The 15,558-nt window shown below is 44.8% G+C and overlaps 1 protein-coding gene across 2 annotated transcripts in view; it reads right to left on the minus strand.

Moving 5' to 3' along the window:
• RyR (Ryanodine receptor) overlaps positions 1-15,558 on the minus strand; it is a 313,565-nt gene that overhangs the window by 186,102 nt on the left and 111,905 nt on the right. For both annotated transcript variants that reach the window (XM_075673606.1, XM_075673605.1), the window contains exons 15-25: positions 14,279-14,343; positions 13,936-14,071; positions 13,278-13,385; positions 12,202-12,320; positions 9,116-9,252; positions 6,532-6,770; positions 4,205-4,397; positions 3,015-3,225; positions 2,078-2,182; positions 1,390-1,493; positions 419-496 (exon numbers count right to left, since the gene is read on the minus strand). In XM_075673606.1, coding sequence (XP_075529721.1) covers positions 419-496; positions 1,390-1,493; positions 2,078-2,182; positions 3,015-3,225; positions 4,205-4,397; positions 6,532-6,770; positions 9,116-9,252; positions 12,202-12,320; positions 13,278-13,385; positions 13,936-14,071; positions 14,279-14,343 — 1,495 coding nt within the window. The remainder of the gene's footprint in view (positions 1-418; positions 497-1,389; positions 1,494-2,077; positions 2,183-3,014; positions 3,226-4,204; positions 4,398-6,531; positions 6,771-9,115; positions 9,253-12,201; positions 12,321-13,277; positions 13,386-13,935; positions 14,072-14,278; positions 14,344-15,558) is intronic.

Below are 15,558 nucleotides of genomic sequence, written 5' to 3' on the forward strand. Positions count from 1 at the left end.
ACCTTAAGAAAAATGATTCCTGCAACATAAGGATGTATGGCGGAGATAAAACCTTTGAGCACGCCCTCGTTCCCAACCACAGAAATGTACCACTTTGCAAAAATATCACATGGATACACGTAGCCATAAACTTGTTGTATAGTAATAGATATTTTTCCTAATCTGAACCATAACTGCCATTTTAGGGGGCAGGCCAATTGTGTGACGAGGAAGAACAATAGGAACACACAAACAGATCCCGGTGTGTCCAAGCAAACTAAAAGGGACAGGTGACTGAATGATCAAGACTTGCAAAAGGCAAAATGACCCGCAAGTCGACATCTTCGCTGCACCAAGCGCCGTCTTTTTATCTACATAACTTTGTATTAGTATAATTGTTTACTTAATCGTTACTTAATATGTACACGGCAATACTCACTCGTTAGGGAGTTTGACTGTCTTTATACGCGCGGGCGGCTTGTCGACCGTGATGTGGTAGCCCAGTGCAAGGATGGTCCTGAAATGGAGACGAACTTCAGTTCGGACAAGCTGGTGCAAAAGGTCGAAGCGCAAGCAGCACGAGTAAAAACACGCACAAGCACGACAAGTGCACATGAAAGACCTAAACAAAATTATCGCAGTAAGTTAGCACATACCACACGTTGTTGCGAACGAGGAACCGCATGCTAAATCGTCCCTCACTATGCCTCGTCGAAAATTTCGCTTGTACACTTGCAGCTGTAAATCGCCTTCCAGTGCGCGTTCTACCACAATAGTATTGACAAATGCCTTAGTAGTAGCTGTGATAGACGTAAGTGAAATGTTGCGTGGCCATCGTGCGAAGATGGGGGCTGCTCTCCCCGGCTATTGTGGCCAGAGTCCGCAATTGGCACTCCTCTGCCTTCTCCTATATCAAAGCCGAGGGTCCACGCGATGTTTAAGGCACGAGCGTCACCTCCTTTTAAAGTGAATAGCCATTTTCTTTTGCTCTTTCGCCTGTTTTCGTGGTTCGCTATGGTCGGTGGCAGTCGATGGTAGGTGGTCGGACTTGCGCGCTCTCGCGCAACCAAGCTGGGGAAAGGGCCGCGGGAAAGGGGAGGAGGAGGGGCTGTCGCGCAACCGAGTTGCAGGAAGAGGCAGGAGGGAAGGGGATTGCCGTCCGTTCGTTCATTCATTCGGGCTGTTCACTTACATTCACAAGCATGGGCCTTTGTTTCTGCACAATTGTTTTTTTCTTGCTGTGTGGCACACTTAGGGTGGCAGTTTTACACACTGTGCATTTCAAAGGAATCACCGAGTTCACGTGATACGTGGTAGGCTTGAAGTTCAGTGGGCTAGGCGGAGTTTCGTGGAGCACTGGTTGTTTTATTCTATTGGTACGGATAATCGGCAGTACTAAAGTCGACTTACTTGAGAGTTTGGAGAGCTAGTGTGGTGTCGTACTTCTTTTCGGCCATCGGCAAGTGCTCGAATGATGTCAGGCACGGGTGGAACTTTTTGCCGTCGTCTCTCACCTGCGTGGTCAGTATTAAATGGGCAACTTTGAACAGTATCTGCTATGAATTAATCTTGACGTACGATTCCCTTAGCTGTGCTTCATGACATATTTTTTAGAAGCGATAGATTAATAATCAATGAAATAAATGTTTCACGTAGTACTTGTGCTACGTATAAATAAGAAACAAGGAAAAAAGTTGACCGTTTACTTTTAGCACCAACGGTGCGAAAGTGCACGGTCATGTCTATGCTTTCGCATTATATTTTAAAGCCAGGATAAATAATATTACTGAGTGAGTCGACGTGGCACCTTTTGCATGTAAGTAAGCAGGGTGCAAGTGCTGCGCTTTAAATGACAATATGCAGAAGTAAACGCATTAACGCAGCGATGAATAGCTTCCGGACAAGTTCGATCTAATCCTTGTACATACAGAACTTGCATAAGGCTGAAAGGGTGAATTATGATTTGCAAATGAAAACGTGGCTGACAGCTTCTTCATTAGCTTGAAGCAAGTGACACATTCTTATTACAGTTAGCGTGTGCGATGGTCTAACCTTCTTGTTTTCAATGAAAGTTTGAGATGCAAGTTCATTCACATACCTCTCCGTATCTCCATCCTATGTCAATCTTGTTCATTGCCCACACTTCGTGGACATTTTCAGCGAGCTTGTCACGGACGGACTCGATGTAGTTGGGAAGGGTAATCTGAGGATGATTGAAAAAAAAAAACATGTACTGTATACAAGGAGTTTTCGCGAAATATGGCTGAAGAGAAAGCATTTTCTCCATATCGATAAAAGAATGGCAGTACAATGTTTGCAGCTCCATAATTGCGCATTCTAATCCGATACCACAGTTCTATAAACTCTACCAATAGGGCTTCTGACGGGGACGATTACGATGCGTTAGCTCACAGCTTAGTTAAAATGTTACGTTGTGCTCAATGTCTGAGAAAAGTCATATTGAAGAATTAAACACATACACCAGCATGTCAATTTTGCCCCCACTAGACGTCCACATGGGTACTGTAGACAGAATTGCATCATAATTTTTCTTTGTACAGTTGAGACATAAATCTGACCATATTTGTCCTTTCCTAAATTTCAAATTTTCAGCATATTGCTCAAATGTATGGTCGAAGTAAAAATCACTTTCCCAAACTCTTTAAATATGATTAATTTTTTTTTCTGTGTAAGCGTCATCTAAATAGCTTTAGTGGACGTCGAGGAAAAATGATTTCTCCGTTCCCGTGTATTTACGTAGGACGCTTCTAGAATTGTTTATATTTTTTTTGTGCCGGCGATAACGCTCAATGCTCGAGTCATAGATAAGGCGCACTCGGTGCTCAGTTGTGACTGATTATGTGGAGCACGTGTTTCAGCCCCCTGGAGCCATCGAACCTTGGACCCCGAAGCAGCGCGTTCGCTGGAGCTGCCCCCGAAACCAGAGCACCGATTGTGTGCCACAGCCTTTAGCCTTCAGTAAATGTTCCGGGTGACATTGCGTATCAATCTTTAACTACAAAGGACGCGCTTACGTTGGACGTGTCTACAGGTGACGGCACGAAAACCGCGTCGTCCGCAATGGGCGCCGGCCCGAACAGGACTCCCTTGGGCACGTCGCCGAACTGGAAGCACGGCTCGACGGTGAGCACTTGCTGCGGCAGCAGGGCCTCGACCAAGGCCGAGTGGCCGTCGGGAGGGCCGTACCGGAGCTTGCCCTGGTCTCCGCCGAGCAGGAATCGACAGCTGCGAACCAGAGGCCGGTTCGTAATGCACGTTAAGGGTAATACTAAATAGAAACACTAAACTCACTCTCTTTTAAAGTGTCATTCGAAAACTCTATTGCCGTTTAGTCCGCCATCTAGATTGATTATTAAGGGAGGAGACCAAGCTCAAAGTTCTTTTTTTTTGTGCCAAAGCAGCAACGCCGGGACGTCTTTGGGAGGACGAGGAGTGTTGCTCGCTGCAGGTGGACGTAGCCTGACGAAAGCTTCCGGAAATAGCTCCAATCGAGCGCCACCCATCAAATGCGGTACAGTCTGAAGCCCGTCACAGCACTTGTGGCAACAACACCCGATATCACAAGGAACTTGGCACTCAGCGCAGCACTTTGCGGGCTGTATAAACCTTATTGATCCACACGGCTCACCATTCGCACTCCGACCCGGCATCGCGTACCTATGTACGTGATGCACAATAGGAGGGTACCTCTAACTAGTCACTGATTTAGTGCCTTGCATGAAACATAAACCAGGTAACAAGATCAGGTTCGCGCATAGCTAGTATACAAGGACACAGGTGTGGCGGATACTTATTAAGAGGAGCATCTCAAATGACCATACATAATTTACGTATCTGTGTGTGGAGCGAGACGTTAAAGGAAGAAGTTACTACAGTCGAACTCTGAACTAAAATGAATTCCGACAGAGAATGACTCGTACTCGAATGAAACAAACATCAAACAGATCGTTTTCATAATCGCAAAGTGGGCTTTCCTGCGAGGCTGCTGCCCTGCTAATGGCAGCGTAGTTATTTTCTCAAGCGTGGAAAATGTAGACGTTGCTCTCGCGATAAAGCCACGTGTAAGAGACAAGCCCCATCACGTGCAGCTTCGTCTTCACTTGAACGGTGACAGGTGCCGCAATTGTTTGGGAAAATGTGCAGCGCAGAGAAGCGCACTTGCGAAATAGGAAAGCGCTTTACCGGAGATAACAATGACGATTACCTCACTTTCGCCGAGAAACTGATCGCCGGGTAGAACATGCCATCGGTGTTGAAGCTTCGGAAGCAGCCCTTCACCTTGATTCCGTTCACCGTGAAGCTGATCACCGGTACGTTCAGGTCGATGATGCACCCGATGACGTCGCCCTTACGGATGTAGGGCGGTGAAGACGACCTTACCGTGTTGCTGCGACCCCCTGCGCGACAGATGAAGAAAAGCCACACTGACGTGCCCAGTTTCTATATGCTAGTCGCATACAACACTGAGTGCAATAGCAATAGAACACTTGGAACAACAGGCCAACATTTATTAGACGCACACTTTCATATCCCTGAAGGTGCGTTATTCTAAAGCTTTGCGCAATACTGACAATGTCGCGACACTGATTGTCTTCGGCTTTATCATTGGTGCATGCGTGGTAAAGTAATTTATTTATTTATTTAAAGCTTCTTTCCGGAATATTTGTCAATTAGGCAATTAAACATTCTGATCAATCGGCAAAATTGTGTTTGCTCTTGTATGCGACCCAGATAAAGCGGCATCATTGCAAGCGTGCGAAGAGCTAATTGTGGGTATTTTGTTCTTATCAAAACAAGAGAAGTGTGGTGACATACACCATTTTTGCGGATTAGTTGACTCTAGAGGAACGAGTTGGCGCTTTCGGAGGCCAGCTACACGTTGCCTCAAGCGAAAGCTCATGAATGCGAAAACGCATTCTGGCTGAGACCTTTGTCAGGCTTTATGCCTTTAGTCTCAGTCTACCCTCGTTTGAATGAACGAGAAATAAAGTTCAATCCAATTCAATACCGCTCCGCCCTGCTACTCTGTGATCACCTGTCATTTACGCGGCATGGTGATGGCTAATGAACTCTGTTCCATTCATGCTGCAAAATGTGGAACGGTAGAGGGAAGAAGTGTGCAGTAGTCGGCTGCAAAAGTAGTGACTGGTATATTAAGGAATGGGCTAAATCTGTGTGACCAAGTTCACGGACCGTTGCTACACAAGGATGGCCTGCGTTACCAGCCCTTTATGATGACGGCTTTCCTCGAGGATAAAAAAAAATTCATAATGCGCCAGCATTGTATCGCTAACCTCCAAAGCATGAAGTTTAACCCCCGAACGTTGGCAAGAGTGAGTAGCGCTCATTACACTGTGACAAAGGGAATAGTGCAGCTTCTTTGCATAGTAAGTTCCTCGTGCGTTGTCTGCCCACAGCTACGCTAACTCACACTAAAAATTACGCCCGCACTACCGCCTACATATCAAGAATAAGTGATCGGTGATTAAGTGAGCAAATGAGAGCGCACTAATGTTTCAAGCTGAACGTTTCGTGACGGCTCATAGAGTAAGCGAGTGACTAGGGATAATAAGTTCTTGCTACAAGTCATTACAAAGTACAGAACATCTGCGTTCCAAGCACTGCACCCGAAAAGAACACATATGCCGCAACTGGGCAAGTCCACGAGCGATTAGACAGAGAATAACTAATCAACCAGATATGCAGACGCGGAACGTTACTGAGTCACTAACATGAGAAGCCGCTGTTTCAATGTGATCGGAAAGTAAATAAGGTAGAGCAAAAGACACAGCTCCTTATTTAACTCAGAAGTGGAAAGTTTGGAGTGGTTTCAATACATTCATCGCGGTTCTAGTGCTCGCACCGTTTCACAAGGCTAATGGGCTCCCTAAGCGCTTACATATTCTCTGAAGCTGTGGCCATAGCTTCGTGTCGTCCATCCAGTCACTGTCTATGATATTCGCCGAAACAGAGGTTTTCGAAGCCGCGCCGGCATCATGCACATCCATTGGAGACATGGAGGCGAAAGAGGCAGCTGAGGCAAGTAATGGACGCATTACGATGTGATCAGAAATGAGGGTGCCCAAGGGATCACCGGGAAAGGTTCCATAGCGACCTATCTTCGAAGCTCACTGGTATAGATAGACATCTTTACGATGGCTGTGGCGCCAACGTTTTGGTCTGTGACAACTGAGTGCCGAGGCATCGCGTACAGTCGCGTTCCACATATGCTGCAACGCGACCCTCGTTCTCGAAGGGCCTCCAGCACTGCACGGTGGCGCCGACATATACCTGGTAAAAATTGGCTTAATAAATACCTGCAATCGGGACGGTGGTGACTTGTCAAATATTTTGTATGTCGTTACCACCGTTACACTATTGGGGCCCCTTCAACCACGGGGATAGTGCTACAGCTCACGAACGCGGCTGTTCCTGCCGCTTCCGATCTTTTTCAGGACATCCTGAGCAGGCGATAACCCTAGACCAGCTCCAAACGTTGCAGCGCCCATCGAAGAAGCGCGTGTCGCTTACCTGTCCAGAGGCAGGCGCCGTCGAAGCCGAACGAGTAGAGGTCGTCTCCGAGTCCGTTTCCACCCCACTTGGAGCCTCCTCCCGGGTAAGGCACGTAGCCGGCCGTGTTGGCCCAGCCGATGCGCAAGTGGGGATCCAGGTGGCTCACTTGCTCGCAGTGGTCCACCATGGCCTCATAGTACCAGCGCCTGAACAGTGCCGCCCCTTCGACCTTGCCAACGAAAATGTTGGGCTGCATGCTGTCGACAGTGACAGTGACAAGAACTTTATTAGAGTGTCCTGAGGAACTTGACTGGGGAGAACCGAAGGCTCCCCAATCAAGTTGGTGGCTCCGCCCACGACGGGACAGGGAGGGGGTGACTCTCCGCGACAGAAAAAAAATGTAGGTTAAATTCTGGAGTTTTGAGTTAGATTACCCCGATCTGCTTATGGGGCACGCCGTAGTGGGTGGACATGGGAGAGATTGGGATCATTAACGTGCATAAATAGTTTCTGCATTTCACTCCCTACCCCCCAAAAGAAAAACCCATGAATAATAAAATTATCTTCCTGCAGAAATTTAGAAAGCACTGGAGAAATAAAGGCTTATACAATTTCAAAACAAGCAAAAAAGATTCCTAAGAGCGTTCATGTAATATTTTTCATCTTCTTATGGGAAGATGTGGTCATTAATATGTATCTCAACAATTTCATTCGCTAAGAAACTTTTAATGCATTTCCGAACGCCTATTTTTGGATTATGAAAGCAGCTCCTCTTGTCTTTCATATACGGGAGGCTGCCATGCATAGAGCGTTGCTCTCTCATCATCAGTCTCAATGAGATCAATTCAATGGGGATTTACCGGGAAAGCGACAGAAATCCATTAGCATCACGTCGCGCCACCTGGAACTCCCGGATCTTTGATTAAAAGCATATTCACCACATTATATATATACCACGGGACTGGCTTGGCACATTTCACACACATATACTTTTTCCACTTTGATACTCCTAATGCTAATGCATTAATGACACTTCGTGTACCGTGCATAGGATTAAAGAACCCCAGGCGGTGGAAATTAAGGCCGAGCCCCCCAATGCGTCGTGCCTCATAATCATATCGTGGTTCTGACACCTAAGACCCCAGAATTACGAGAACAAATTATATCGCTCTGGTAAATCGTCAGTTCAAGTAGGGTGTAATCCTTTTTTAGAGTGTAGTGTTGCTGCCAAATGGCCCACTAATACACCTTTAATAAGCGTATTGAGCGAACTATGCCCTTTGTACATGCTCAAATACATTATTTAGGTTATGAATATAATCGTTAACTTTACAACTTATTAATAAGTAGGACTTCTAAAATATAGTGAATGGATCAATGCTTTATCTGTACCAGCAAGTTAGGGAATGAACCCTAGAAAAAAAACAAAAAGCTAGAAAAGTAGCTTCAGCACACCTGGGGTATACCTGCTGCAAATATGTAAAACAATTGTATATATTCTGCAGGGGCCGCACGCAGACTCTATTTATGCCAGTAGACAATGGCGAAATAGGATTTTAAAAGGACAGAAGATATAACATGTAATACTGGTTAACAAAAGGTTTACAACAAAATCACACACACAAAGAAATGCAAACAAGTCAGGTATTACGAATCAGTAATTTTTAAAATATTTTTATTATAGCTTAAAGATAGCGGAAGACCAAGTAGAACATTGTCGAAAGCGCGTCATACTTATTTAAGGTTTTGGGCAATGATTACTGTTGGTTCCGTTCGCCATAGTTTATTACAGGCGGAAGTAACCACTTATTTTCCTGTGTCGTAGAAATACATTGATGCACGCGTGGTATTTTAGAGAGAGTCTTAAGGTGTTCAGAGACACTTGGGAGAGAAAGTCTGAGGGAATATAATAAGCGATATTGAAAAAGAAATTCCACACTAGAACATCCTGCACTTAACTGGACTGAACTGGACAACTTTATGATGGTCCTGCAGGACGGGCTTGGCATGTAGCGGGCGACTCCAGCTATAAGTATTATTGCTCATGTTGAAGAACTAGTCTCATGATATTTTTGATTGACCCATAGCAGGTGACAGTAATTGAGATGACAGCGGAATATCGCATGGCAAACGATTGCTTTAAGCATAGGATGAGGTTCATTAGCGACATTCCGACAAAAAAAAGAAAGCTTACAGCGCGTGACATGTTTGATGCAATGTACCTGCTATAAGGGGAGTTTTGTACGGCATTATACGTGCACCATTGTAAGCTGAACGGTGCAAAACGTTTTTGAGTGAACTCCACGTTATCGAGAGGCGAGTTCGCGGCACTTTGTTCGGCGCATGCTTATTGAACCGCTGCTATGCAAGATTATCCTCAGCACTTCAACGGCGAAACGCTCGTTTTTGTTTGTCCCTTCCGTCTTCCAGGTTGCGCTCAGCGTGAGTATACTTTTCGTACTTGAATTTTACTCGTAAACTCGCCAAAGCATACACACTAACTCGAATGACAAGGTCGGCCAAAATTCGCATTCCACTTTATTTTACTTCCCCGTTCACCCTACGTTACTTCTTGCGGTAAGGATAATTGCGGGGTCGTCACCTGGCCACGTGATCGACGAGACGAGTCTGCAGCAGCAGGTTCTTGCCGGGGAGCAGGTTGTCGCAGATGTTGTTCTGGCTGCTGCGCACAGCCACCCCCTTGCCCGTGACGCAGAGGGAGCACAGAACGTCCAGCACCTGCAGTGGTTTACGCGAACATGCTGAGAGCATACTCTAACATTAGGTAAGAAGAAGTTGAAGAATTGAGCCTTTCGACCTTTCGATGCGTACAATTTCAATGAAAGCTGCTCTGAATAATTAAATAAAAAATAACGTTACTACAAAAAAACGCGACATCTTTTTTAAAGGTTTTAGCTTTCTGTGGGAACTAACCGCTACGTTTTTCGTCTAACCGTTTCATTGAGTTAGCGTTAAGATTGCCAAAGCGGGAAAAAGGTGTACATGTTTGAAGTGCTGGCATTTAGAAACACCGCACAGGGTTCCGCACTGGCTCTTGAGGAAAGCTGTTTGAAGTCGAAGTATCGGTTGGCTCTAGCGTACGGGTAAAACACGTTGGGAAGGGGAGCGCCACCCGTATGAAATGCGTAATGCAACATAGTGCCAGAAACAACCACCTCCCAAAGGATACTGAACGTGTTCTTGTATTGCGACCGGAGTTGGCTGTTTAGAATTCTTTCTTAAAGTTTTTTTTCTTACACGTCATCGATGTCACTTCACAAACTGAGGAGAGAATGAGTACTAAACAGGTGGCATCTCTGCTGTTAATAGGAAGCTTTAGCTCGGGAGCTTCTATATAAATACACGAAAACATAAAAACAGTCTCGCTCGGCAACCTCTGCACCGATTTTAGTTAAGTTTGTTTCATTAACAAGAAAAAGAAAGCTAAAATATATTGACTGTACCAAGTGGATTTTTATTTCAGCGTCAAAATTTTATGAAATTTTTGAAAATCGCAACATTTCCATAAACTCTTTCATGCTTACAACTCTGTAACTTAGCAAGGAAAAATGACATCATAGTCTGTAAACTGGTAAAGCACATCTAAAGCGGACAAAATGGACATACCACTCCGAAATGTACTACACATTTGCGAGTAGAATTTTTTTATAAACCGTCGTAAACATCGTAACAAATTTACGTAAGCTGTAAACTTATAGATGAAATTTGTGCGCCTGAGATACTCTAACAGCTGCTGTTTACGAAGCTGTGACATCTGCTCTTGGTGCAGAATTACTCCTTTGTAAACTTCACACCTCTACGGTTTTGAAAGTTGCCTATTTCGGGAAAACATTGTGAGACATTCGAGGTCCTAAATTAAAATTCTACTTCGCAGAGTCACTGCATTTTAACTTTCTCTCTCAGACGTAACAAATTACTTTCGATTCGACCCAGCAGTAGCTTCATAAAAACACATTTTTCCAAGTCGAAGTTGCCCCAGAGCGCATGTTCGCTGTTAAGGAGTTTCGTTGTCTGAAAAAAAAAGGAGGAAAGCTTTTACACTGTATTTCACTTGATACACAAGGACTTCTAGAGAGGCCAAAGAGGAAAGGCTCCGCTGAATTCCGACCAGCTCATCCCCTTTGACGTGCGTAGAAAGCTCTGTACAAGAGAGTTGTTGCATTACGTTCCGATCGAATGTCGCAGCTGAGGCCGGTAATCACACCGACGACCTCGTAATCAGCAGCCCAAAGCCATTACTACTAAGGCAGCGTGGCGAGTTTAATTTTATACTAATCTGTTGCTGTTGCTCTTAGCATTGTTCAACTCTTGGGGCCGAATTCGCAAAGCCTTTTCGTACGTAAATGAGCGTTGCTATTAGAAATGGAAATGCGTCCGTGGAAGTGGGTCACTGGGGCGCCGTGTCGATGCCTCAACCCGAAGCTCGGCAGCGCTACACAATAGCCACTGGGTCGCTGCATCGGGTCCCATTCTAGTGTAAGTGCCTTCGTAAAAAAAATTGGGCCCTAATTTCTGAGTCGGGCCACGTATAATGTTTAGGACCAGCAGCGAGTTCGTACGGGTGAACTATTAATGCGCGTGTGCCCAAAAGTCAGCAACTCGCCATGTTTCCAAGGGAAACGTTAGGACAATATAATGCCACGTTGAGCCCTCTGTGGGTTCCCGTGTTCCGTATTTAATGGGTCGTCTTCGGGCCTTTGCACTTGCGGAGAGAATTATTCTCGCTGGAATCGTGTTACTGGGGGCGTTTTTCTCGTTACTCTTGCATTACGTCGGCTGCGCGGCAGCGGCCACAATATGCATACATGCGTGTCTACGGAGCCCTGATGCAGAGCAAGATGTTGTGGGTTCGATTCTCACCTGTAGCGGCCGCATTCCGTTGAGGATGAAATGTGTGAACGCTGGAGTGCCATGCTTTGGGTCCGAGCTCAACAAATCAAGAAGCTTTAATTACGGTATCCCCGATAACTTAGTTTGTAGACGCAAGATGTCAAATCCCGTAATTCAATTTAAATTTAAATTTATGTGCGCTCACCCTGACGTCCAGGTAATTTTTTTTTCACACCAGGCTCGCCAGCGTTACTCCAGTCCGCATGAGGAATGACCCTTATTACCGAAACATTTGCGTGCATTGAAATGTTATGAATGAGGATTTATGACAAGCTTTTAGGTGCGCTGTGTATTTAGGTAAAGTTCCAGTGAGAATCTCAGCGTATCTACTCGCCAAAAAATAAAATACCACTACAAATCTGCTGATTTGTTCGACGCGGTTATTTTCCAATTGATCATAAACTTTCAGATATGCATCTGTGGCATACCACGGCAGGAGGCCATGACCTTGAATCCAGCGGTCACGTGTTCGGGGCTGGCTCCAGCATCGTTTTGCCTGTGACTCGATGTACAGTTCCACATTGCCGGAATAGGACCATCCTTCTACGGTACCCAGGATATAAGTGCAAGCCATTGTGACACATTACTACTTGTGAAACAATAACACCACCTGCCTTGTTCGGATACATTTAAGATTGTGGCGCTTCTTTTTTGATGGCTGAAAATTTATAAGGCTGCTCAATAACGACACTGTGAAGAGTCGCCACTGTTGGATCAACTAGACAAAGACGCTAAATTGCTGCAAGGAGATAATAACGGCAGCACCGGCATGTTTACCTTGGGATCACGTCCATGCTTTTCAAGGAGCGAGATGATGACTTTGATGTGATCTTCTTTGAGAATATTGAGAGCTTCCGGGCTGTCAATCAGCACGCAGTGCAATACATCCAACATGCCTGAAAAGAAAAATGTGACGAATATGTCGTGAGGCGGAGCGCTATCTCCTCAGGAGGAGAAATAAAAACGTAAGGAAGTCAAACGGAAGATATTATAGAAAATATATATATATATATATATATATACATCTTGAAATTCACTTTTCTTCAAGGCAAATTAATAACAGAAAATTTTAACGCAGATGCTACAACCCTAAAAATGTGAACAAATACAAAGAAACCCCTGTTACTGCGCGGCAACTGCAGTGACGGAATTCATTCAGCAAAACCATAATTCGCACAATAAAATTTGATACACGCAAGACAATACTTTCACAGTGAGCGATTTTCATAAATATGTGGATGGACCTATATAACCAAATATGTTTCTTTAGCAATTTATACTGGGACCCTCATGCATAAGAGACGTTTACATCGTTATGAATATTCACAAAGAAAGTATAGACGGTGCTTTACTTTTGAGACAAGTGCTGTGTATCGCGCCAGAGGTACCGGACAGACGGCCACTGCGAGAACAAAAGCTAGGGAAGTGCTCACAACGGATGCCCCCATTAACAGTGCAAGTGCGTTCCTTGAGGTTGACGAGCCTGCAGGACAAGCTGTGACAAGAGAGGCGGCGACATTCGTGCGTGTGGTCTGCGATGTTCGTTCGCAAATAACGTGTGCCCACCCATTTCTTTCGTTTCCTTTTTTCTTGAACTCATTCTGCACCAACTCTCCGTGCAGGGAGCAAACCGGACACATTTCTGGATAATATCTCCGTCTTTACCCTCTTTTCTCCCCTCTGTCGATTAAACGTCCCCATTGTACCCACATATTACAAGCTCGTAGGGAAATCTAGGACATGAACGCACACAGCTATCCAATGCACATTTAATGTACACAGGTCTCCGTTCACGAGATAGTGCAATGACTCATTGTCAACCTCTAAGCAGCGTCAATATAAATACTGTTCACCTGTTCCTTCGGAGGCTTGTTGACTGCTCAGCCGGCTGAACAACCAGTCTAGTCTATGTGGCTGGGCGAACTGAGCGCAGTTGGTGTGGTTTCCCTTGATGATGGCAGCTGGAGAGAGAGAAAACCAAAAGAAGCGTTGAAGGCGCCAGTCACACCGCAAATACAGCGGAGATTTATGACACATTCGACTCGTCGCTTTCGGGCGCTCCTACGAAGCTTGAAAGCTCGCTTAACAATGTAACTAAGCTTTACTGCGGCAATAAGAACGCTCATATAGTGGTGAAAAATACGGAATAATCCTACTAATCATGTTTTTTATCCGTAAAACAGCTGCATTGTTGTTTTACATGATAATCAGAGCGCTTCGAATGCGCTCTCAGAAGACCAGTTGAGTGTGCCGTAAAGGTGACTAGTTACTCGCCTAACGAATTGCTTCATAATCATAGCGTCCAAAGGGCATAATGGACATTTAAGCAATGAAATTGCATTCAGTCAGCGCTGTAATTGAAGTTGCTTAAGTGCTACATACAATACGGGTAAAGAACGAGCGAGGTTCGTTAGGTATCCGAATGAAAGAGAAACCTGCACGCAGCATTGCTCTCGTATTCTCAAGCCAGCCTAGTTCACAAAGAAATTGAAGTCCTTTCTTCTCACTGACCTAGCAGCTGGTACAGAAAGCCAGATATCGTGTCCCAGCTCTGACCGGCGTCCTCGCCTCCCATGGACACCAGGTACCCGGACGTTGTGATCGCGTTGATTTTATCTATCGTTTCCAGGATGAGGTTCAGGATGCCCTGCAAGGAAATACGGCTTAGGACAAACATTACGCTGTGCCTGAAGAGATAGAAGGAAAATATTCTTGTTAAAAGTTGATTGCTACGTATAACGTTTTGGCCTAAACTGCCGAAGAAAACGAGAACGCACCGACAGGCGTACATCACTGTAACTCAGATTGCGCTCAGTTATGCGGAGACATTTCAAGTAATGAGTGAAATACTTACTTCTTCTTGAAATAAGTCTTGTCTGTTCCTTAGAGCCTTCAGTTTATTTTGCTTTTCTTCGTGCTCTGTAAATGCGGCGAAAAACGTAACGTAGGTTATAGAAAGAGGGAAACAAATCTTAGGAAAATGCCTACAAGTGTATCCTATGAAACGTAGCAAAGCATTACGCGCAGTACTAACGCTGTTCACCGCAGGATGCATAATATATATAGTGAACCGTTTCTATCGTGACGATATTTCGTGATAGTGATGAAAGCATTACGCTCGCTTTTCTTTTTCTGGTGGCAACTGCAAAGGAGCCACGGAATTCATGCATACATTGAAGCATTACTGTGGCTACCGACTTCAGACACGATTATTTGTTTGTTTTTTGGCCCAAAAGCAAAGAAAGCTGGGATGCGTCTGGCCACAAAACTTATTTTGATGTGAGCATAACGGCAAGAGGCCGCACAAAAGAAGGAGAAACTCCGCCTAACAGATTTAGCTGTGCTAAAATTACTTGTATACTCTGCTCGGCCAAATACTTTCAAGCAGGTTGCTGCGTACCAACACGACTCCTGCATTGACGGTTATTTCCTGTGCCTCAACTAACAGCTTACAGCGTTACGCAATTTATCGATTCATATGGATGTTTACTAGTGTAGTTTGTTGAATATAAAGATTCTGCAGTGAACTGCCAAACTCTCCAGGTTTGTACGTCTGTGGTCGAGAATTCTGCGTACGAAACTTATTCAGCGGTATCACTGCAAAATGAGGAAAACTGACTTGTGTTCATGCATCAGTAAATTTCGATCAGCTATTATTTCCTGGTGCGCGGTTGCCTACTCATCGAAGAGAAGTTCTGGTACAATGTACTTGGCGGATTTGTTTGTCTTCCCAAAGCAATACACTTGTAGTATTCGTGCAAGCAGCTTCATTCGCTAAAGTGGTTCACGAGAATGCAAGAAATTAGAGATCAGTGCGTATTTTCGTCTAGAGAATAGAAAACTTGTAGACATATTTACTTATCTCAGAATTTCATTGGATCAAATGACTGCAGAGACACTAACATTTTGCAAATGAAAAAGAGCTACAGCTTTCTGCCACGACATATTTTGGATTGTAGCATAAACTGATACATGATGTCTAAAGTCTCTATACAGCGTTCCATGCGTAGCAGGCAACGCCGTGGAACGCTAGGAAAGTAGTGAGATCATATGGGTATCACTGAGCATGTTCTTATAGTGGTTCTTTTTGATCCGCGACGCATTGTACGGAAGCATTACTTCATATATTACAAC

This window comes from Dermacentor variabilis, chromosome 11 (genome assembly GCF_050947875.1).
Source record: "Dermacentor variabilis isolate Ectoservices chromosome 11, ASM5094787v1, whole genome shotgun sequence".
Lineage (NCBI taxonomy): Eukaryota > Metazoa > Arthropoda > Arachnida > Ixodida > Ixodidae > Dermacentor > Dermacentor variabilis.